Raw genomic sequence first — 24447 nt, forward strand, 5'->3', positions numbered from 1 at the left:
ATCGGTTTATTAAAGGAAAGGCAACACAATACAACTGATATTTTCACTTAAGCACAAAATTCACTTTTCACAAAATCAGATCAAGCTTAACTGGCTTATACATAGAATCCAACAGTGCTTGCTTCTATCATTTCCTCACCTGTTCAGTAACTGCTGCATGAAATTGTCTGAGCGTGCTCCCCGGTACATAACAGCCAGCTGGCCCTGTGATTGGTCCATCACCACCTCACAGGAGTGACCCCTCCCAGAGCGGTCTATCCCAACCCCCTCGACCCCGTTCATGTAGGCTCTCTCCTCCTCCAGAGCTCTCCTCAGACCCTCTGCCTTCTCCATCAGCATAGAGATATTCAGGCTCTCCACCCCCACCCCATCTCCTTTAGACTTAGACCCCGCCATCTTGGAAGGGATGTTCAGCCTCCACTCTCCACCCTTCTTTTCGTCTTTGACTTTAGGGGGTATGTCTGGTTTGCGGCTCAGAGCTGGGAGTTTGCTCTTCTTCAGGCCGAACCAGCTTGCGATGCCATTGGAGCCTTTCTGTTTCACCTCGGTGACCTGTCCAAAGTGTTTATTTATCAAATTGATGACAGCAAACACTCTGAAATACTTGATAAAATATTTCGCTACACTCGCACTAACATCTGCTAACCATGTGTATGTGACAAATAAAATTTGATTTGATTTGATAATAACACCTTACGACTCAACACTACAACACAGTTAGAGAAAACAACAATCAATACCTGTCCTCTGTCTCGGTCCTGCTCTGCCAGTTTCAGCATGTTCTCCTCAATACCCTTCATCACCTTCTCTTCCATGGCTGACGTCGGGCCGGGGGTGGGGCCGGGAACAATGGGGACAAGGTGCCTCTCCTCCTCCTGCTGCGTGCCTGACGTTGGCCTTGGGGGAGGAAAGCTGTCTCCGTGCGCTGTGGTGTTTCTCTTCCTGTTTGCGTTGAGCTTGCTCCTGTCCTCGGACTTGGATGAGTAGCGTGGCGTCAGCGCCGGGGCATCCAGGGTGGGTTTCCCAGCTCCACCTCTACTGACAGCTGAGGGTGAGGGAGCCTGGCAGGGTTTAGACGGGGACTTAGGCAGGACTTTGTTGGGGCTGTTGCTGCTCTGAGGGATGCTGGGTGCAGGTTGTTTACCCTGGTAAGACAGGTTCAGAGAAGCTGGGCATTTCACGTTGTGTGGAACCACGGGAGAGTCCGTGTTTGGGGATGGGAGGCCCAGTTTACCTTTGGGGCTGTCTGTATTAGTCACACCCACTCTGGATGAGAGCGTCTCCAGCTCTGCCTTAGCGACTGAAGAGCCAGAGAGAAGAGACTTAGCTGCTGGATCATAGGACTGACAAGCACCAGGGAACATCAAAGCAACACTACCAAGAATACCTTTAGGCTTACCATCCAAAGAGTCTGTATATTTTGAGTGCCTCTGCTCCTCTAAATTATGATCCACAGGCCTCTCCGCTGTCTTACTCCTGTCATCGTTAAAAGTGACTATACTCTCATCACTATGAGGGTCTGGCTTGTCTACTGGCAGCAGCACATTGACTTGTAAATCCTCAGAGCTCCTCAGCTTGCCAAGTGCAGCCAACCTGTCTTTGAATGTGTGACTAGACTCGGCTGGCTGCCTCCCTGGCCCTGCTACCCGAGAAGGCCTCTTGGGAATGGATGAGGGATCATGTCTCTTGGCTGGGAGAGCTGGAGGCTGGGACTGGGAGAGATCAGAGTTCTGCATGGTGGTTTCTCTAGTGTCCTGGTCCTGCGATCCTCTGTCTTTCATGCTGGCGTAGTGAGCAGGGCTCCCCTGAAACTGCGCTGCTCTGAGGGCAGAGGGGTTGGGCAGACTGTGGTGGCCGTGCCAGACTGGGCTCTCTGTGTTCACATCCTGATCGGACGAGGATGAAGAAGATGAGGAAGATGAGGAGGAGGAGGAGTCCGAGGCAGGGGAGAAATGCTGCAGCTGGAGACTACGGACATTATCTTTCTGTAGTAGTGGATTCACTAGCTTCCTGTCACTATCTGTGTTGGTATGAGAGGAAAATGATGTGTTTACGTTCTCTGGGACCTTGGATTCTTCCAGCTGAGCCGAGGTGGAGAGTTCCAAAACATTCTCATAGTACGGGACCTTCTGAGGAGAGGCCCTGGGTGTCTGTGATGTGCCAGGGGCCAGTGGCTTGGGGACCACACAGCTTGCCTTGGGGACCGAGAGGCTGCTGTAGCAAAGTTCCTTGGCTGGAGGGGAGCAGGCATCCTCAGGCTGTGGCGGGGAGGTGGGGGCTGAGGCTGAGTGTGTGGTGGCTGGGTAGGACTCTGACCTGGCGGGTGGAGGAGGGTGCCTGGTCCTCTCTGTGGTGGTGGCTCTGCGTGAGGGGACGGGGGAGTGGTACACCTCATAGTTATTGGTACGGCAGGGGATCTTGGAGGTGCGGGTGAGCTGTGGACTCAGGCGGACAGGACTGGCCGCTGCCTGGGTCCTCTCTGCCATCGTGGGGATCTTTATAAACTTTAGGATCCTGGACGGGGAGTTGATCGCAGCAGCTTTGACGTCGATGAGGCAGGAGGAGGGGATGGGGCTGAAGGCCACATTGGCTCTCCCTGAGAGAGCTCCCTCCTCTGCTGGGCCACTGTCTTTCTCTGGAATAACTACATCACTCAAAACATTATCACTGTCATTGGAGGAGAGGAGAAACCCATTGGTTTCCAGCTCACAGTATGCAATCTGAGGGTTGTCCTTCACTCCAGGGACAGGCAGCTGGGAGGTAAACAAACTACCGCTGTCTTCAGATTTTCCTTTAAGACAGTCCTCTTCCTCTGTGCCCTGGACCTGCCCTGTCTTTATCGCTGCCTCTGGGCACCGATTGGCTGGACTAGTCTGATCTACACTTGTGACTGACAAGTAAGAGTTGGGACCCGCTGGTTGCTGGTGGTCATTCATTGTCTGGTGTTTCTCCACTGATGTGCTCTTGGTGTGGAACTCACTAAGAGCAGCTGTGGTGGGTGTGCCTTTGACGTGGTTCGGCGTTGGATTAGGCTTCGGAGTGCAAATATGGTTACATTTAACCGGACTGTCTGTGCTCCTCTTGCAGTGAGTAGGACATAACCGCCCTTCACCATCGACGCGCTGTTGGTGTTGCGTGCTGTCAGAGTCTGAGCAGGAGCAGCGGCAGCGTGCCTGGTGCTTCTGACACAGGTCTCCAGCAGCCAGCACAGCCTCCGTGGACATCAGAACCTGGCTGTAGTCACAGAAGGAAACGCTGCCTGCCGAGGGGTGGAACTTGAGGGGGTCGGTCTCCTCCATCTTGCGTAGGACCTCCAGGATGTGTGCTTTCTTCTTGAAGAATGGGGACAGGGCCTCCATGGATGCGGCTGGGCCTCGGGGGGGAGTTGCTGGGGCCTGTGGCAGTGTGCGGTGGAACCCATTTCCCTGTTGAGAGAAATATTGTCAGGTTGTTATTATAGGAGTGAACGTGTTCTCAATAACTAAATTGGTTAAAACAAAGGTTATAAACAAGATTCAAATCATTTCTTTCAATAGCACTTCCACCAGACTGCAGCCTTATACTGTGTATGAAATATCGACAGAACAAACCACTGTTGGCATAAGTGAAGGAAATCAGTTTAACAGAGAAAGTCCAGGTCTCTTGAATACAACAGTGAAATAGAACGGATATCCATTTCATATGAGAAACCATAGACCCAACAGTATACGTCATGACTGCTGCTGTAACCCAGACAGTGTTTATCCCCCTAGGAGTCTACAGCCATGTGTTTATCCCCCTAGGAGTCTACAGCCATGTCCTCACCTTGGCTTGTGCTCGACTCTGTGACTGTGACTCCACCTGTTTGTCAGAGACATTGTGCAGCAGCTGTGTATTGTACACTGGGAGGGGTCCTGGCTGCACCTGTAACAGTAAATTCAATGCAATTAGGATATCATGTACACCACTTTAAGCAAAAAAATTGTTATAGGACTCTCTCTATTCAATAGGCTCCATCACTACACAGCAGATTATGACAGATTATGACGTTGCCCTGAGACATGGCTGTATACTCCTATGGCGCACACAAGTGTTCTTCAGGCTGTCCAGATTAGAAAACCTATTTTTGGTTCAAGGTAGAACCCTTTCGGGTTCCATGTAAACCCTCTGTAGAAAGGGTTCACATGGAACCCAAAAGGGTTGTACCTGGAACCAGAAAGGGTTCTTTAAAGGGTTCTCCTATGGGGTTAGCCTGGAGAAACCTTTAAGGTTCTAGAGAACACCTTTTTTTTCTCTAAGAGTGTTTAACATGGCTCTAGACTCAGTTGGTGTCACGGCCGTCGTTGGAAGTAGACCAAAGTGCGGCGTGGTGAGTGTACATTTCTCTTTTTATTTAAAATGTCTCCAACAAAACAAGAACCGAAAACCAACCGTGAAGCTTACAGGGCTCTGGTGCCACTAACAAAGATAACTACCCACACTGAAAGGAGGGAAAAAGGGGCTACCTAAGTATGATTCCCAATCAGAGACAACGATAGACAGCTGTCCCTGATTGAGAACCATACCCGGCCAAAACATAGAAATAAAGAAACCTAGAAAACAAAAAATAGAATGCCCACCCCACATCACACCCTGACCTAACCAAATAGAGAAATAAAACGTCTCTCTAAGGTCAGGGCGTGACAGTTGGTGTAATGTTGCCGTGTCTCGGGGCAGATTGTTACTTTATACCTGGTCGTGAGGGCTTGAATGGTTGGGTAGTTTCTGTTGGAAGAGCTCACAGAGCACTCTGTTCTGTCTCTCCAGGTCAAACACATGCATCTTCAGCTTGATGCACTCCTCTCGCAGATCCTGCATATATGTATACACAAAAACTTATCATTAAAACCACAACCCATGTCTTACCGGTTGTGATTCAAAATGGGCTTTCAAAAAAAAATAATGGATTGTTGAGGATGACTTGTCAGTTTGCCTTTTGGTTGAGTAGAGCTTGGACCACATGGTTGGCCACCTCGTCCAGACATCTCTCATATGCCTCTCTTTGACTCTCATTTGCCAACACAAGAGCTGAATTCTCTGCCTGTTAAAAGAAGCCAATATATTATTCACAACTGTAAATGTTTAGTATGACAATAACTTTCATAAATTTGAAAATTGAAATGAAAGCAATGAATATGTGGTGAAACTATATTTAAAAAATGACATAATTTGAGATGCTTTATATTCAGTTCATTAAGATTGGGGTTGACGAGGGCCTCCCGGGTGGTGCAGTGGTTAAGGGCGCTGTACTGCAGCGCCAGCTGTGCCATCAGAGTCCCTGGGTTCGCGCCCAGGCTCTGTCGTAACCGGCCGCGACCGGGAGGTCCGTGGGGTGACGCACAATTGGCCTAGCGTCGCCCGGATTAGGGGAGGGCTTGGTCGGTGTGCGCTAACCAAGGTGGCCAGGTGCACGGTGTTTCCTCCGACACATGGCTTCCGGGTTGGATGCGCGCTGTGTTAAGAAGCAGTGCGGCTTGGTTGGGTTGTGTATCGGAGGACGCATGACTTTCAACCTTCAACTTTCACATACCATGAAAAAGGGGTAAAATTCAAAAGAAAAAAAAGGATTGGGGTTGACTCACCTCCAGCTCTCTGAGTCGGTCCATGAGTTCTCCGCTGTTCTCTTCTTCCTCCAGGTAGTCCTCAACGTCTGACTCCAGGTCTTCATCACACATCCTCGGTTCTGTATCATCAGACATCGTTCTCATCTGGAACACAAGGAGGTTCATAATGTTACAATCGTCTCACTTTTACACCCAAAACATCAATGTACTATGTAATCACCAACATAGAGTAAGTCATCCCCCTTGCGTTGAGACATGGCCCTAGGACCATGCCTCAGGACAACCTGGCTTGATGACTCCTTGCTGTCCCCAGTCCACCTGGCCATGCTGCTGCCCCAGTTTCAACCGTTCTGCCTGCGGCTATGGAACCCTGACCTGTTCACCGGACGTGCTACCTGTCCCAGACTGGCTGTTTTCAACTCTTTAGAGACAGCAGGAACAGTAGAGATACTCTGAATGATTGGCTATGAAAAGCCAACTGACATTTACTCCTGAGGTGCTGACCAGTTGCACCCTCGACAACCACCGTGATTACTATTATTTGACCCTGCTGGTCATCTATGAACATTTGAACATCTTGGCCATGTTCTGTTATAATCTCCACCCGGCACAGCCAGAAGAGGACTGGCCACCCCTCATAGCCTGGTTCCTCTCTAGGTTTCTTCCTAGGTTCTGGCCTTTCTAGGGAGTTTTTCCTAGCCACCGTAGAGATATCAAAGTATATCTGACCAAATTAGGAAAGACAAACATTGTAATTTTGAATTCCGTAAAGTGAGTGTGGAAGAGGTAAAAAAAAAAGATCATTGTCTATCAACAATGACAAGCCACCGGGGTGTGACAACATGGATGGAAAATTACTGAGGATAATAGCTGATGATATTTCCACTCCTATTTGCCATATTTTCAATTTAAGCCTACTAGAAAGTGTGTGCCCCCAGGCCTGGAGGGAAGCAAAAGTCATTCCACTATCCCCTTTACTGGCTCAAATAGCCAACCAATCAGCCTGTTACCAACCCTTCGTAAACTTTTTTTAAATGGAGTTTGACCAGATACAATGCTATTTTACAGTAAACAAATTGACAACCGTGGCATGGCACGAAGCCTCCAGCGATGATCCCCAGTCCGGAGCCTCCAGCGACGATACCCAGTCCGGAGCCTCAAGCGACGATACCCAGTCCGGAGCCTCCGGCGGCGGTCTCCAGTCCGGAGCCTCCGGCGAGGGTCCCCAGTCCGGGGCACGTGGCGAGGGTCCCCGCACCAGAGGCGGCACCAAAGTGGGGTGAGCTAGAGGTGGAGCGGGGTCTACGTCCCGTACCAGAGCCGCCACCACGGATAGATGCCCACCCGGACCCTCCCCTATAGGTTCAGGTTTTGCGGCCGAAGTCCGCACCTTTGGGGGGGGGTGGGGGGGGGTGTGTACTGTCACGCCCTGACCTTAGATAGCCTTTTTATGTCTCTATGATGATAGGCTGAGAGAAATGTACGATAAAAAGATTGTGGGGGCTGTTTTGTTAGACTTCAGTGCTGTTTTTGACATTATCGATCATAGTCTGCTGATGGAAAAACTTATGTGTTATAGCTTTACACCCCCTGCTATACTGTGGATAAAGACTTACCTGTCTAACAGAACACAGAGGGTATTCTTTAATTGAAGCCTCTCCAACATAATCCAGGTAGAATCAGGAATTCCCCAGGGCAATCTTTACTAATGACTTGCCACTGGCTTTGAGTAAAGCAAGTGTGTCTATGTATGTGGATGACTCAACACTATACACGTCAGCTACCACAGCGGCTGAAATGACTGCAACACTTAACAAAGAGCTGCAGTTAGTTTCAGAGTGGGTGGCAAGGAATAAATGAATCCTAAATATTTCTAAAACTAAAAGCATTGTATTTAACTAAATCTTGTAATAAATCATGTGGAAATTGAGCAAGTTGAGGCGACTTAACTGCTTGGAGTTGCCATGGATTGTAAACTGTCATGGTCAAAACATATTGATACAACAGAAGCTAAGATGGGGAGCAGTCTGTCCATAATAAAGCGCTGCTCTGCCTTCTTAACAAGCATTTCGCTACACTCGCATTAACATCTGCTAACCATGTGTATGTGACAAATAAAATTTGATTTGATTTGATTTGATTTAACAGCACTGTCAACAAGGCAGGTCCTACAGGCCCTAGTTTTGTCGCACCTGGACTACTGTTCAGTCGTGTGTTCAGGTGCCACAAAAAGGAACTTAAGAAAATTGTAATAGGCTCAGAACAGGGCAGGACAGCTGGTCCTTGGATGTACACAGAGAGCTAACATTAATGATATGCATGTCAATCTCTTCTGGCTCAAAGTGGTGGAGAGATTGACTTCACCACTACTTGTATTTATGAGAGGTATTGACATGTTGAATGCACCGAGCTGTCTGTTTGAACTACTGGCGCACAGCTTGGACACCCATGCCTACCTCACAGTCCCCGAGTCCAGAACAGACTATGGGAGGCGCACAGTACTACATAGAGCCATGACTACATGGAACTCTATTCCACATCAAGTAACTGATATACAAGCAGTCAAATTTGATTTAACAAATAAAAATGATGGAACAGCGGGGACGGTGAAGCAACGCAAACACAGACACATGCATACAGACACACACACACACACGCACGATAACATACGCACTATACACACACGTACACGTGGATTTTCTTTTGTAGATATGTGGTAGTGGTGGAGTAGGGGCCTGAAGGCACACAGTGTGTTGTGAAATCTGGGAATGTATTGTAAAAAAATTTTTTAAAATGGTATAACTGCCTTAATTGTACTGGACCCCAGGAAGAGTAGAGTGTCCATAATAAATACAAATACAAATCTCAAGACGTTCTCTGGTGAGAACGGAACCGTAACAATCCCTCTAGTGTCAGGTTCTTGGCGATGGAGAGATGTAACGCTACTCTGCCATGTTAAGACTGGGTGTGTTTGGTCGGATGAATGCATAACTGATGTATCAGCCTGTTGGTTGGCTTTAGCTAGATTACTGAGTAATCTATAGTAACGTAGAGCATACTGAAGCGTTTTTTGTTGTTGGACAAAGCCCATAGGAGCAGAACATAATGGTGGGAGTGCTGGTGGTAGGGTTCTGTGACAGCTGTGAGTGGAGGGGAAGGTCTGGAGATATATCCCTGGGTTTCTCAGGAGCATTAAACAGTGTCGGGGATAAGACTGATCTAACACCAGTACTGAAATCCTGCCAAGTCATCCCCTTCACCCCGGAGCTAAACAGACAGGTCATGTACAGTACAGTAAACCCCCTGTTCTCAAACACAAACCGACCGTGGGGATGAGCGCATTGTAAGTCTAAGAGGCGAGTGCTGCGAAGTGCAAAGCGCGCATACGTTTACGGGAAACCTCGACAACCCCAGAGGACGCATTTGAACAGGTCTAATATTACTGGCCCATCCTCGCCCTCGCTGCCAGTCTGAGAACTCAGCAGCACCATCTAAACTGACGTATTGAGCTGTATTCAACTGAGCAAAGGCCAATTGGGCCTGTAATGGAGGGCTGATCAACGTGTCTCCTATAGAGGCATAAGGAAGACGATATTAGCTGCGTGTTTAACCTGCCAGAGCGTTAAGGAGGAGTTATAAATATCAGCTATTCTTCACTTAATGCACATTACAGCTCCAGGCAAGCTACAGTACAACATACACCTGGTTTGTTTATTCATAACAAATGAACAGAACAAAACAACAAAACTCCTCTTCCGCATAACTGCATCTGCGTGTTCTCGGGAACGTTCACAACGTCCAACTGGGCAAAAAACTTGTTGGATCAACATTGTTTCAGCGTCATTTAAATCCTGTTTAGGGATGTGATGACATTGAATCAACATGGAAAACTGTTTGGATTTTTCAACAAAAAAAAGTCGTCAACATCAGGGCATTTGTCTAAATCCAATGACATGTTGGTAATTCTGTTTTTGAGCTCGCTGTGTGGACAACTCAACCAAACGTAAAGTAAAACGCTGGGTTGAAATGACGTCCGTGCCCAGTGGGATGGAACTCCATGTGAACTCCACGTTGAAATGACGTCCGTGCCCAGTGGGATGGAACTCCATGTGAACTCCACGTTGAAATGACGTCCGTGCCCAGTGGGATGGAACTCCATGTGAACTCCACGTTGAAATGACGTCCGTGCCCAGTGGGATGGAACTCCATGTGAACTCCTCGTTGAAATGACGTCCGTGCCCAGTGGGATGGAACTCCATGTGAACTCCTCGTTGAAATGACGTCCGTGCCCAGTGGGATGGAACTCCATGTGAACTCCTCGTTGAAATGACGTCCGTGCCCAGTGGGATGGAACTCCATGTGAACTCCTCGTTGAAATGACGTCCGTGCCCAGTGGGATGGAACTCCATGTGAACTCCTCGTTGAAATGACGTCCGTGCCCAGTGGGATGGAACTCCATGTGAACTCCTCGTTGAAATGACGTCCGTGCCCAGTGGGATGGAACTCCATGTGAACTCCACGTTGAAATGACGTCCGTGCCCAGTGGGATGGAACTCCATGTGAACTCCACGTTGAAATGACGTCCGTGCCCAGTGGGATGGAACTCCATGTGAACTCCACGTTGAAATGACGTCCGTGCCCAGTGGGATGGAACTCCATGTGAACTCCACGTTGAAATGACGTCCGTGCCCAGTGGGATGGAACTCCATGTGAACTCCACGTTGAAATGACGTCCGTGCCCAGTGGGATGGAACTCCATGTGAACTCCACGTTGAAATGACGTCCGTGCCCAGTGGGATGGAACTCCATGTGAACTCCACGTTGAAATGACGTCCGTGCCCAGTGGGATGGAACTCCATGTGAACTCCACGTTGAAATGACGTCCGTGCCCAGTGGGATGGAACTCCATGTGAACTCCACGTTGAAATGACGTCCGTGCCCAGTGGGATGGAACTCCATGTGAACTCCACGTTAACCAAAACATAAAAGTGAGACTAAATATAACATGGTAGATGCTGCTGTTGCTAGGTACTGTACTCTGTGGGGCAGAACCTTGAATCGCGACCAAAACAAAGAGATAAAGGAGAATGCCTCTTTTCTGAATTTAATCCAGACAATTCCAAAGTGACACAATTTATTGATTGCAGCTTGATCAAATCTGATTCACCCACCCTCATGCTCTCTCCCCCATCCTTAACCTCATCCTCTTTCCCCACCATCAGACCAATTCAACTGATATTGACTATACAACAGATCCTACATCCGATCACGGCAGATACAATGAAATTCTAGGCAGGGGTCACAGAGAACTGTAGGGGTCAACTGTAGTGTGGTGAAGGACAGCATTGTCGTTGTGGGGGTGGTGCTTCGGCCACTGACTAGCTTCAGCGTGCCCAAACAGATAACCATTCACAGGGAGAGGAGATCAGTGTGTCTGCCCAGAGACTGCTGTGCCAGGCAGGGAGCAAGGGGTGGGGAGGGAGAGAGCGTGGGAGGGGGGAAGGGAGAGAGTGAGAGAGCGGGAGAAGAGAGAGGGCTCGTGAAGAGAGAGAGAGCGAGGGAGAGAAAAGAGAGAGAGCGAAGCCCTGCTACAGAAATGTGCTGATATGAGACTGAGACCCATGGAGAAGCACTGCATGCAAAAAGGAGTTTGTGTACAAGGAGGGCGGCCATATTGCTTGCTACCTTATTTTCCCATTCTAGAATTATAAACAGGGGAGACTCCCAAACAATTTATGATATACCCGGATAAAAACAAGACGTGCTTTATTACAATCTGCAGTCCGTGATAAGAAGTATGAAATATATACGGTACATACTTCCATCATCTCCTTCTTCTCTTCTGCATTGTGTGATAAAGAGAACACTGACTGTAATTCAAATGTTTACTATCTACTGTAGATAAGGACTGTCTGTCCGTGAGATACATAGAACAGAGGCTTCACCCTCATCCCTTGAGTGCCTGATCATTACTAATATCCCAGATATTTCCTCTGTTGACTGACACACAGGAGGATCTAAAAAGAGGAACCTCTAAAAAAGCAAATACGATTTTTCACCACCACCAATGACATATCTAACCACAGTGACAGAGAAGCTGCCCCTGTTTCCTGTTCAAATGCCACAAAAGGACACTGACACTGGGACATGCACTAAAAAGGACATGAAGAGAAAACAGAGAGTGAAGTACAGAGATAACAAAGGACGTGAAGAGAAAACAGAGAGTGGAGTACAGAGATAACAAAGGACGTGAAGAGAAAACAGAGAGTGAAGTAAAGAGATAACAAAGGATATGAAGAGAAAACAGAGAGTGAAGTACAGAGATAACAAAGGACATGAAGAGAAAACAGAGAGTGAAGTACAGAGATAACAAAGGATATTAAGAGAAAACAGAGAGTGAAGTACAGAGATAACAAAGGACATGAAGAGAAAACAGAGAGTGAAGTACAGAGATAACAAAGGGGAACCCTGAACACCATGAAGTACGCGTTGCTTTTTGAGCAGCACTGCTCTTTTTAACGATGCTTCCACCTCCACTGCTCTTTTTCAATGATGCGTCCACCCCCACTGCTCTTTTTCAATGATGCTTCCACCCCCACTGCTCTTTTTCAATTATGCTTCCACCTCCACTGCTCTTTTTCAATGATGCTTCTACCTCCACAGCTCTTTTTCAATGATGCTTCCACCCCCACTGATTTTTTTCAATGATGCTTCCACCCCCACTGCTCTTTTTAAATTATGCTTCCACCTCCACTGCTCATTTTCAATGATGCTTCCACCCCCACTGCTCTTTTTAATGATGCTTCCACCTCCACTGCTCTTTTTCAATGATGCTTCCACCTCCACTGCTCTTTTTCAATGATGCTTCCACCTCCACTGCTCTTTTTCTACTCTTTTTCGAAGATGCTTCCACCCCCACTGCTATTTTTCAATGATGCTTCCACCCCCACTGCTCTTTTTCAATGATGCTTCCACCCCCACTGCTATTTTTCAATGATGCTTCCACCTCCACTGCTCTTTTTCAATGATGCTTCCACCCCACTGCTCTTTTTCAATGATGCTTCCACCTCCACTGCTCTTTTTCAATGATGCTTCCACCTCCACTGTTCTTTTTCAATGATGCTTCCACCCCCACTGCTCTTTTTCAATGATGCTTCCACCTCCACTGCTCTTTTTCAATGATGCTTCCACCCCCACTGCTATTTTTCAATGATGCTTCCACCTCCACTGCTCTTTTTCAATGATGCTTCCACCCCCACTGCTATTTTTCAATGATGCTTCCACCCCCACTGCTCTTTTTCAATTATGCTTCCACCTCCACTGCTCTTTTTCAATGATGCTTCCACCCCCACTGCTCTTTTTCAATTATGCTTCCACCTCCACTGCTCTATTTCAATGATGCTTCCACCTCCACTGCTCTTTTTCTACTCTTTTTCAATGATGCTTCCACCCCCACTGCTGTTTTTCAATTATGCTTCCACCTCCACTGCTCTTTTTCAATGATGCTTCCACCCCCACTGCTCTTTTTCAATTATGCTTCCACCTCCACTGCTCTTTTTCAATGATGCTTCCACCTCCACTGCTCTTTTTCTACTCTTTTTCAATGATGGTTCCACCCCCACTGCTATTTTTCTACTCTTTTTCAATGATGCTTCCACCCCATTGCTATTTTTCAATGATGCTTCCACCCCCACTGCTCTTTTTCAATGATGCTTCCACCTCCACTGCTCTTTTTCAAGGATGCTTCCACCCCCACTGTTCTTTTTCAATGATGCTTCCACCCCACTGCTGTTTTTCAATTATGCTTCCACCTCCACTGCTCTTTTTCAATGATGCTTCCACCCCCACTGCTCTTTTTCAATTATGCTTCCACCTCCACTGCTCTTTTTCAATGATGCTTCCACCTCCACTGCTCTTTTTCTACTCTTTTTCAATGATGCTTCCACCTCCACTGCTCTTTTTCAAGGATGCTTCCACCCCCACTGCTATTTTTCAATGATGCTTCCACCCCCACTGTTCTTTTTCAATGATGCTTCCACCCCACTGCTGTTTTTCAATTATGCTTCCACCCCCACTGTTCTTTTTCAATGATGCATCCACCATACTGCTGTTTGTCAATTATGCTTCCACCTCCACTGCTCTTTTTCAATGATGCTTCCACCCCCACTGTTCTTTTTCAATGATGCTTCCACCCCACTGCTGTTTTTCAATTATGCTTCCACCCCCACTGTTCGTTTTCAATGATGCTTCCACCCCACTGCTGTTTTACAATTATGATTCCACCTCCACTGCTCTTTTTCAATGATGCTTCCACCTCCACTGCTCTTTTTCAATGATGCTTCCACCTCCACTGCTCTTTTTCTACTCTTTTTCAATGATGCTTCCACCCCCACTGCTATTTTTCAATGATGCTTCCACCCCCACTGCTCTTTTTCAATGATGCTTCCACCTCCACTGCTCTTTTTCAAGGATGCTTCCACCCCCACTGCTATTTTTCAATGATGCTTCCACCCCCACTGTTCTTTTTCAATGATGCTTCCACCCCACTGCTGTTTTTCAATTATGCTTCCACCTCCACTGCTCTTTTTCAATGATGCTTCCACCCCCACTGCTCTTTTTCAATTATGCTTCCACCTCCACTGCTCTTTTTCAATGATGCTTCCACCTCCACTGCTCTTTTTCTACTCTTTTTCAATGATGCTTCCACCCCCACTGCTATCTTTCAATGATGCTTCCACCCCCACTGCTCTTTTTCAATGATGCTTCCACCTCCACTGCTCTTTTTCAAGGATGCTTCCACCCCCACTGCTATTTTTCAATGATGCTTCCACCCCCACTGTTCTTTTTCAATGATGCTTCCACCCCACTGCTGTTTTTCAATTATGCTTCCACCTCCACTGCCTTTTTCAATGATGCTTCCACCCCCACTGCTCTTTTTCAATGATGCTTCCACCTCCACTGTTCTTTTTCAATGATGCTTCCACCCCCACTGCTCTTTTTCAATGATGCTTCCACCTCCACTGCTCTTTTTCAATGATGCTTCCACCCCCACTGCTATTTTTCAATGATGCTTCCACCCCCACTGCTCTTTTTCAATTATGCTTCCACCTCCACTGCTCTTTTTCAATGATGCTTCCACCCCCACTGCTCTTTTTCAATTATGCTTCCACCTCCACTGCTCTTTTTCAATGATGCTTCCACCTCCACTGCTCTTTTTCTACTCTTTTTCAATGATGCTTCCACCCCCACTGCTCTTTTTCAATGATGCTTCCACCCCCACTGCTCTTTTTCAATGATGCGTCCACCCCCACTGCTCTTTTTCAATGATGCTTCCACCCCAACTGCTCTTTTTCAATGATGCTTCCACCCCCACTGCTCTTTTTCAATGGTGCTTCCACCCCCACTGCTCTTTTTCAATGATGCCTCCACCCCCACAGCTTTTTTTCAATGATGCTTCCACCCCCACTGCTCTTTTTCAATGATGCTTCCACCCCCACTGCTCTTTTTCAATGATGCGTCCACCCCCACTGCTCTTTTTCAATGATGCTTCCACCTCCACTGCTATTTTTCAATGATGCTTCCACTCCCACTGCTCTTTTTCAATTATGCTTCCACCTCCACTGCTCTTTTTCAATGATGCTTCCACCTCCACTGCTCTTTTTCTACTCTTTTTCAATGATGCTTCCACCCCCACTGCTATTTTTCAATGATGCTTCCACCTCCACTGCTCTTTTTCAATGATGCTTCCACCCCCACTGCTCTTTTTCAATGATGCTTCCACCTCCACTGCTCTTTTTCAAGGATGCTTCCACCCCCACTGCTATTTTTCAATGATGCTTCCACCCCCCACTGTTCTTTTTCAATGATGCTTCCACCCCACTGCTGTTTTTCAATTATGCTTCCACCTCCACTGCTCTTTTTCAATGATGCTTCCACCCCCACTGCTCTTTTTCAATGATGCTTCCACCTCCACTGTTCTTTTTCAATGATGCTTCCACCCCCACTGCTCTTTTTCAATGATGCTTCCACCTCCACTGCTCTTTTTCAATGATGCTTCCACCCCCACTGCTATTTTTCAATGATGCTTCCACCCCCACTGCTCTTTTTCAATTATGCTTCCACCTCCACTGCTCTTTTTCAATGATGCTTCCACCTCCACTGCTCTTTTTCTACTCTTTTTCAATGATGCTTCCACCCCCACTGCTCGTTTTCAATGATGCTTCCACCCCCACTGCTCTTTTTCAATGATGCGTCCACCCCCACTGCTCTTTTTCAATGGTGCTTCCACCCCCACTGCTCTTTTTCAATGGTGCTTCCACCCCCACTGCTCTTTTTCAATGATGCTTCCACCCCCACTGCTCTTTTTCAATGATGCCTCCACCCCCACAGCTTTTTTTCAATGATGCTTCCACCCCCACTGCTCTTTTTCAATGATGCGTCCACCCCCACTGCTCTTTTTCAATGATGCTTCCACCTCCACTGCTATTTTTCAATGATGCTTCCACCCCCACTGCTCTTTTTCAATTATGCTTCCACCTCCACTGCTCTTTTTCAAGGATGCTTCCACCCCCACTGCTCTTTTTCAATTATGCTTCCACCTCCACTGCTCTTTTTCAATGATGCTTCCACCTCCACTGCTCTTTTTCTACTCTTTTTCAATGATGCTTCCACCCCCACTGCTATTTTTCAATGATGCTTCCACCCCCACTGCTCTTTTTCAATGATGCTTCCACCTCCACTGCTCTTTTTCAATGATGCTTCCACCTCCACTGCTCTTTTTCAATGATGCTTCCACCCCCACTGCTCTTTTTCAATGATGCGTCCACCCCCACTGCTCTTTTTCAATTATGCTTCCACCCCCACTGCTCTTTTTCAATGATGCTTCCACCCCCACTGCTCTTTTTCAATGGTGCTTCCACCCCCACTGCTCTTTTTCAATGATGCCTCCACCCCCACAGCTTTTTTTCAATGATGCTTCCACCCCCACTGCTCTTTTTCAATGATGCTTCCACCCCCACTGCTCTTTTTCAATGATGCGTCCACCCCCACTGCTCTTTTTCAATGATGCTTCCACCTCCACTGCTCTTTTTCAATGATGCTTCCACCCCCACTGCTCTTTTTCAATGATGTTTCCACCTCCACTGCTCTTTTTCAATGATGCTTCCACCCCCACTGCTCTTTTTCAATGATGCTTCCACCCCCACTGCTCTATCGTCAAATAGATCCACAAAATGCAGACTAAACCAGGTGAAACGACGCACAATTTTCAGTTTAAAGGGAACAGCAAGAGAACAAAACAAGATACATCATATGTCATCACTGAGCTGGAATGCATAACACTTTTCCCCCCTATAAAATGAATGTAAAATGGATATCTGCTATAAAAAAAGTAATCATGAGGACATTTTAGGAGCTTTTATAAGGAGAAGAAAATGTGTAACACTATAGGCCTGCAAAACAAATGTGTCACGCGCCAGAAATAAATAGCCAAGCATGCTGTCTCCTGAAGGTATAATACCCAGAACATATTGCTAGGAAGGTCCATATTCATAGTTGGAAACATACAGAAAGCCAAAGAACATACAACAGTAGAGTAGAATAGAGTCTTCCAGAACAGACACTCACCTGTGATGCCAGCTCTCCTTAGAGCAGAGTACTCAGTTTACTCCTGTGCGTGTAAGCCACTTCTCTACTCTCCCCACGTCAGAGCCAAGGAGCTGGGGAAAAAAACGAAATGACACATCTTGTTATTATCATCCTCTCAACTCTTCCTCTCCCCCCTCCCTTTTCCAGTCAGAGCATTTTTCAGTCAGGGGATTTAGTGCGGTTTGCAGACATCAAGCGTTATTTTTATACAAATCAAATCAAATTTTATTGGTCACATACACATGGTTAGCAGATGTTAATTCGAGTGTAGCGAAATGCTTGTGCTTTTAGTTCCGACCGTGCAGTAGTATCTAACAAGTAATCTAACAATTTCACAACAACTACCTTATACATACAAGTGTAAAGGAATGAATAAGAATATGTACAATAAATATATTGATGTGCGATGGCCATGCGGCATAGGCAAGATGCAGTAGATGGTATAGAGTACAGTATATACATATGAGATGAGTAATGTAGGGTATGTAAACATTATATAAAGTGGCATTGTTTAAAGTGACTAGTGATACATTTATTACATCCAATTTTTTATTATTAAAGTGGCTTGAGATTTGAGATTTGAGTCAGTATCAAGCAGCCTTGAGACAGAAGCTGTTTTTTAGTCTCTTGGTCCCAGCTTTGATGCACCTGTACTGACCTCGCCTTCTGGATGATAGCGTGGTGAACAGGCAGTGGCTCAGGTGGTTGTTGTCCTTGATGATCTTTTTGGCCTTCCTGTGATATCAGGTGCTGTAGGTGTCCTGGAGGGCAGGTAGTTTGCCCCCGTTGATGCGTTGTGCAGACCTCACTAGCCTCTGGTGAGCCTTATGGTTGTGGGCGTAGCAGTTGCCATACCAGGCGGTGATACAGCCCGACAGGATGCTCTCGGTTGTGCACCTGTAAAAGTTTGTGAGTGTTTTCAGTGACAAGCCAAATTTCTTCAGCCTCCTGAGGTTGAAGAGGCAGTGTTGCACCTTCTTCTCCACGCTGTCTGTGTGGGTGGACCATTTCAGTTTGTCTGTGATGTGTACGCCGAGGAACTTAAAACTTTCCACCTTCTCCACTACTGTCAAGTCGATGTGGATGGGGGGTGCTCCCTCTGCTGTTTCCTGAAGTCCACGATAATCTCCTTTGTTTGTTGACGTTGAGTGTGAGGTTATTTTCCAGACACCACACTCCGAGGGCCCTCACCTCCTCCCTGTAGGCCATCTCGTCATTGTTGGTAATCAAGCCTACCACTGTAGTGTCGTCTGCAAACTTGATGATTGAGTTGGAGGCGTGCATGGCCACGCAGTCATGGGTGAACAGGGAGTACAGGAGAGTGCTAAGAACGCACCATTGTGGGGCCCCAGTGTTGAAGATCAGCGGGGTGGAGATGTTGTTTCCTACCCTCACCACCTGGGGGGGGGGGGGGGCGTCAGAAAGTCCAGGACCCAGTTGCACAGGGCGGGGTCGAGACCCAGGGTCCTGAGCTTAATGACGAGTTTGGAGGGTACTATGGTGTTAAATGCTGCGCTGTAATCGACGAACAGCATTCTTACATAGGTATTCCTCTTGTCCAGATGGGTTAGGGCAGTGTGCAGTGTGATTGTGTTGTCTGTGGACCTATTGGGGCGGTAAGCAAACTGGAGTGGGTCTAGGGTGTCAGGTAGGGTGGAGGCAATACGATCCTTGACTAGTCTCTCAAAGCACTTCATGATGACGGAAGTGAGTGCCACGGGGTGATAGACATATATCTCAGTTACCTTCGCTTTCTTGGGAACAGGAACAATGGTGGCCCTCTTGAAGCATGTGGGAACAGCAGACTGGGATAGGTATTGATTGAATATGTCCGTAAACACACCAGCCAGCTGGTCTGCACATGCTCAGGAGACGTGGCTGGGGATGCGTCTGGGCCGGGAAACCCTGCGAGGGTTAACAAGTTTAAATGTTTTACTCACGTTGGCTGTGATGAAGGAGAGCCAGCAGGTTTTGGTAGCGGGACGTGTCAGTGCACTGTATTGTTCTCAAAGCGAGCAAAGAAGTTGTTTAGTTTGTCTGGGAGCAATAGGTGGGTGTCCACGACGGGGCTGGTTTTCTTTTTGTAATTCGTGATTGACTGTAGACCCTGCCAGATACGTCTCGTGTCTGAGCCATTGAATTGCGACTCTACTTTGCTTGTTTGATTGCCTTGCGGAGGGAATAGCTGCACTGTTTGTATTCGGTCATGTTTCCGGTCGCCTTGCCATGATTAAAATCAGTGGTTCGTGCTTTCAGTTTTGCGCAAATGCTGCCATCAATCCACGGCTTCTGGTTGGGGAAGGTTTTAAAAGTCACCGTGGGTACAACATCACCGATGCACTTGCTAATAAACTCGCTCACCGAATCAGCATATACATCAATGTTGTTGTCTGAGGCTATCCAGAACATATCCCAGTCCACGTGATCGAAGCGATCTTGAAGCGTGGAATCAGATTGGTCGGACCAGCGTTGAACAGACCTGAGCACGGGCATTTCCTGTTCAGGTTTCTGTCTATAGGCTGGGAGCAATAAAATTGAGTCGTGGTCAGATTTGCCGAAAGGAGGGCGAGGGAGGGCTTTGAATGTGTCGCGGAAGTTAGAGTAGCAATGCTGCCAGCCCGGGTCACGCATTCTATATGCTGATAAAATTTAGGAAGCCTTGTTTTCAGATAAGCTTTGTTAAAATCCCCAGCTACAATAAATGCAGCCTCAGGATATGTGGTTTCCAGTTTACATAGAGTCCAACAAAGTTCTTTCAGGGCCGTCGAGGTGTCTGCTTGGGGGGGATATACACGGCTGTGATTATAATCGAAGAGAATTCTCTTGGCAGATAATGCAGTCGGCATTTGATTGTAAGGAATTCTAGGTCAGGTGAGCAAAAGGACTTGAGTTCCTGTATGTTGTTATGATCACACCACGTCTCGTTAATCATAAGGCATACACCCCCGCCATTCTTCTTACCAGAGAGATGTTTGTTTCTGTTGGCGCGATGCGCGAAGAAACCGGGTGGCTGTACCGACTCTCCAAACAGAGGATCCGCTTCTGGAAAGTCGTATTCCTGGTCGTACTGTTGGTAAGTTGACGTTGCTCTTGTTTCCAATAGTTCTTCCTGGCTGTATGTAATAAGACTTAAGATTTCCTGGGGTAACAGTGTAACCGTCGCGCCATGTTTATGACATCAAGGCCATATTTCTCTTGCTCCATTTTGATTTCCCCAGATGGACACTCAAACATCACATCCCTGTCATCTCCAGAGAGGAGAGCAGCTTCATACTGTTTTTTTTTGTTGTGTTGACCAAACGCAATGAATGTGACTGTCACCATCAGAATAGGCAGCCAGTCCGAATTCTGCAACTCTCCCTCCTCATTGGCCCTAACCCTTTGATGATTGAATATCTGAAGGGTCTGGAGCTTCCACCATATTTTCTCCACTTTACAGATCTGCACACATCGAAGGGTTAGGGCTAAGAGGAAGTGGTAGTAAGCAAATTGGGACAGGCTATGGAACTGGAATGGTCTTCCTGTCCTGTCAGACAGACCAGGAATTTGAGAGGAATCTCCATGCCCTGCAGGGGACAATGTCTGCAGATGGCAGCCCGCCAAAACCACAACCCCCCCCTCCCTCTCATCTTCCCTTCTTTTCATCTCGAGTCATTGTAAAGTGTAATGAAAGAAAGATGGATGAATAATTCAGCAGAGAGACCCAGTAGTGTTTAGAAGTCCCCTTTCATCTTCCAGTGATAACACTATGGCATGCAGGCTACAGACACCCGGTATTACAATCACTGTATTGAACCTATATGTCGTCTAGTCGGTAATCTGGGATTTCCCATTACTGTACTCTCATTGGTAATTATGTTTCGTTTCCACAAGTCTTGCCCTCATTGATAAATGGGAGCACGGTCAGATGCTCGCTGCCAAAGGTTAACTCCCAAATGGCACCCTATTCCCTATGTAGTGCACTACTAGGCACTACATAGGGAATAGGGTGTCATTTAGGATGCAGTCCTCTCCTCATACTGTAACTTGCTAAATGGGAGCATGTTCAGTCACTGCCATTGGCTTCAGATTCAGTCTAGTCTGGCCGCGTTCCTTCAGACGAGATGAGTTTAGACTGAGCTACAGCGTTAACTCTTCACTCCCAAGCAGCCCACATGGGAACCACGGCTGATCCCTTTTAGATCTCATCAACTCCAAATGGGTTTAGCAGTATTTAGCATCTGCCTTTTCCACTCTGGGTTTCAGCTGCAGATTAACTAGAGCAGAGGAGTCTGCACGCCTGTCTCCGAGTCAGGAGAACACACCTGCTCCATGTGTGAAAATCCTGATCTGTGATCTTGGCTATCTGTTGTTGAGCGACACGAAACAAGTGTAATAGATGATTGTTATGATTCACTTGCCATAGCCATATTGTGTTATTAGCTGCTCACCTGATCACATCCAAGAGACCAGACAAAATGGCTGATCACATCCAAGAGACCAGACAAAATGGCACTTGAGAATGGGTTTTGCCATTGGCATATAATGTTACTGGGTGCACACACCTGATCACATCCAAGAGACCGCGAAAAAAATAGCACTTCTTCAGAATGATTTTCTTGAGAATGTGTTTTTGCCTGTGGCGGCTGGCAACATTGATATTGATATTATGCTGTGTTGTGTGAGGTCATCTGAATGGAGCTCAGAGTTCAAAGTGGCTAGTCTGGTGTGATGCACGCCACGAGGAATAAGCCAAGCGCAGACGTATACTCTATATTCATGGAATATAGTTACAGTACAAATCAAAGACAACTCAGCAGAACCAAAAACCTTCACGCTCCTTTAGTCATGTCAGGCACACACTTGGGGATTTGGCTGCTGCTGCCAAGCGGAGGCTGTCTCAGGTTATATCAAATACCACCCTTCCCTTTTGACAATTTGGGATGGCACAGATTGGAGTTCTCTCGGTGTGAACAAACAAGTGTGTAGGCAGGAGGGGTAAACAACATCACAGCACAGAAGACCCCTTCAGACAAATTAGGAACCACACCTCACAGGAACAACAATGCAACTATAACCATGATTTCTAAAATATGCCACTGTAGGCATACATCTAAGCATAGTGAGATGGTACATAGACTAGATTCATACTAATCAGATTCCTTTGTTACTATGGCTTCTGATGTTTAGCCAAAATAACAGTGGGCCTGATAATTCAATAACAACGTTTTGACTGAAGGTGGAGGGGAGAGATAGAGGGAATAACGGATTTGGGGAAGGGAGGGATGATTCCCAAAAGAATCCAGAGGTTGGACCCATGCCATGTCTGAGAGTAATCCAACAGAATGGCGCAGGCCTCTCTGTGATATTTCAAAATCTTTGCCAGGCAACCCCGAAAACCCCACCCTCCACCATCCGTCCTCCCCACTGGAACAGAATTACAAGGCTGCCAGTCCTGATACAGCGAGACAAGGGAGATTCTGTCCTAATTGGGCACACTGAACAACAAACAAGAATTCATGAACACATGTCCCTCCTCTTCTATGATCTTCTAATACTAATATGCTTATGGAAACTGTTTACTTTAGTGCTGCCCCAAAATGTAGGCTAGTCCACTGATCACTAATGACACAGAAAGTAAGGGACCTGGCGGTGGGCATCTGAGCTCTGCTTCCCATGTCCATCTGTCCTCTCAGACCACAGCTAATACATCATCTGTTATGGTTCTGTCACGCCGCCTGCCACAACCAGCCTTACAAGTCCAAATCTACGCAGACAATAGCATCAGAATACCACCCTAAAATCACCATAACAGCGCAAAATCAGTTTTAACAGTGATGTATTTGTCTGATTTTCAACGTGCGTGTCCTAAAATGACCACTCAGGCTCACCTCGCTCTGTTTCCTAGCATCCGCTTAAAACATCCGAAAGAGCCCTTCCGATTGAAGAAGGGTTTTATCCTCAAGGTGATGTCTTCCAGTTTATACTACTGATAGAAAAGGCCAGTCCTTGGGCATGTGCATTGTGTATCTCTCTCTGCTTGCCCTGTGCTGTCTGCCTGCAGTGGCTGCCATATCTCCCATTGTTCCAGGGCGAGTGGGAAGGCAGGCTTCCTGCCCCAATAGACCCTGCCTACTTACAACAGCTGTGGACTAGCCCCCACCTCTCCTCTCTCCTCCTCCTAAAACTACTGCCTCTGCTGCTGCTGCTAAACATTAACCCTGCAGCTGCTGGTCAGGCCATAAAGGAGATAGAGAGAAATGGGTTAGGTTTCAAAAGAAATCACACCACGTAACCGACAACGGTATGGAGCCGTGGACACAGAGAGGATATCCGACAGTCTGGCTGGCTGGCTAGTGGAGTAATGGAATTATTCATCCAGGGCTATTCAACTGCTTGTATAAAGAACATGGGTTCTGCGCTAAGAGGATTTTCATACCGATTCAGACAACTAATGAGGAGAGGATAGCCTCCCCTATGACCATGCAAAAGAGGGAAAGACGCTATTGAATGAATAACCTATACATAAACAACCAATACATGAGCTAATAATTCAAATATTCTGTTTGCTTTGTAATAGCATTTTTCATCTGTGATTTGACCAAGCACTATGCAGCTAATAATGCTTTTAAATAACACCTTTAATAAATGCCTTATACCAGTCGGCCGAATTGTTTCATATTTTCCAGTAAATTACCCTAATTGACATGGCAGAGAGGCCTGACCTGAATGTACTTGATTCCAGAGAAGACTTCCGGAACTCAAATAACAAAGCCCTGGGGTTATCTCAATGTCAGTGTTCTCAGCTTCTCTCTCTCTTGGAATCTAGATTTGACCGAAGCAGCTTGCCAATGGTGCCACATTCCTATAAAAGCTTGTAAACCTCTGCCAATTTAACACTGGAATTGGATAAATATCACTGTATTGCCCCATGTTGTATTGGGGAAAAAGGTGGCCATCCCTATGCCTAAAGTAGCACTAGGTTGAGGTGCATCCTCCTTCCTGCTGTCAAAGAAACAGAATCACTGTAGGGCAACCATAGAGGCAGAAATCTGTCTGTCCACCTAGTGGTTGGGAGAGAGAATACACTTCCACCTCCATCCAGTGTCATATAAATTGTGAATGAATCTGGCTGGATACCATTATTACATCCCAAATGGCACCCTAGTCCCTACATGGTGCACCACTTTTGACCAGGACCCATAGAGCTCTTGTAAAAGTAGTGCACTATATAGGGAAC

The 24447-nt window shown here is 46.9% G+C and overlaps 1 protein-coding gene across 3 annotated transcripts in view; it reads right to left on the reverse strand.

Annotated features, from left to right (window-relative positions):
- LOC110492019 (nck-associated protein 5-like) overlaps positions 1–24447 on the reverse strand; it is a 49773-nt gene that overhangs the window by 14840 nt on the left and 10486 nt on the right. Inside the window, exons 1-8 of one of the 3 annotated variants that reach the window (XM_021565972.3) lie at positions 23099–23318; positions 17208–17299; positions 5601–5726; positions 4952–5059; positions 4711–4830; positions 3805–3903; positions 741–3425; positions 140–552 (exon numbers count right to left, since the gene is read on the reverse strand). In XM_021565972.3, coding sequence (XP_021421647.3) covers positions 140–552; positions 741–3425; positions 3805–3903; positions 4711–4830; positions 4952–5059; positions 5601–5726 — 3551 coding nt within the window. In that variant the 5' untranslated portion in view covers positions 17208–17299; positions 23099–23318. Of the gene's footprint in view, positions 1–139; positions 553–740; positions 3426–3804; positions 3904–4710; positions 4831–4951; positions 5060–5600; positions 5748–17207; positions 17300–23098; positions 23319–24447 lie in introns of those variants that run through there. The other 2 variants (XM_021565973.3, XM_090202856.1) reach the window with 2 other exon arrangements.

The sequence above is a fragment of the Oncorhynchus mykiss genome, chromosome 16 (genome assembly GCF_057628025.1).
Source record: "Oncorhynchus mykiss isolate SJ-2025 chromosome 16, ASM5762802v1, whole genome shotgun sequence".
NCBI classification, from domain to species: Eukaryota; Metazoa; Chordata; class Actinopteri; order Salmoniformes; family Salmonidae; genus Oncorhynchus; species Oncorhynchus mykiss.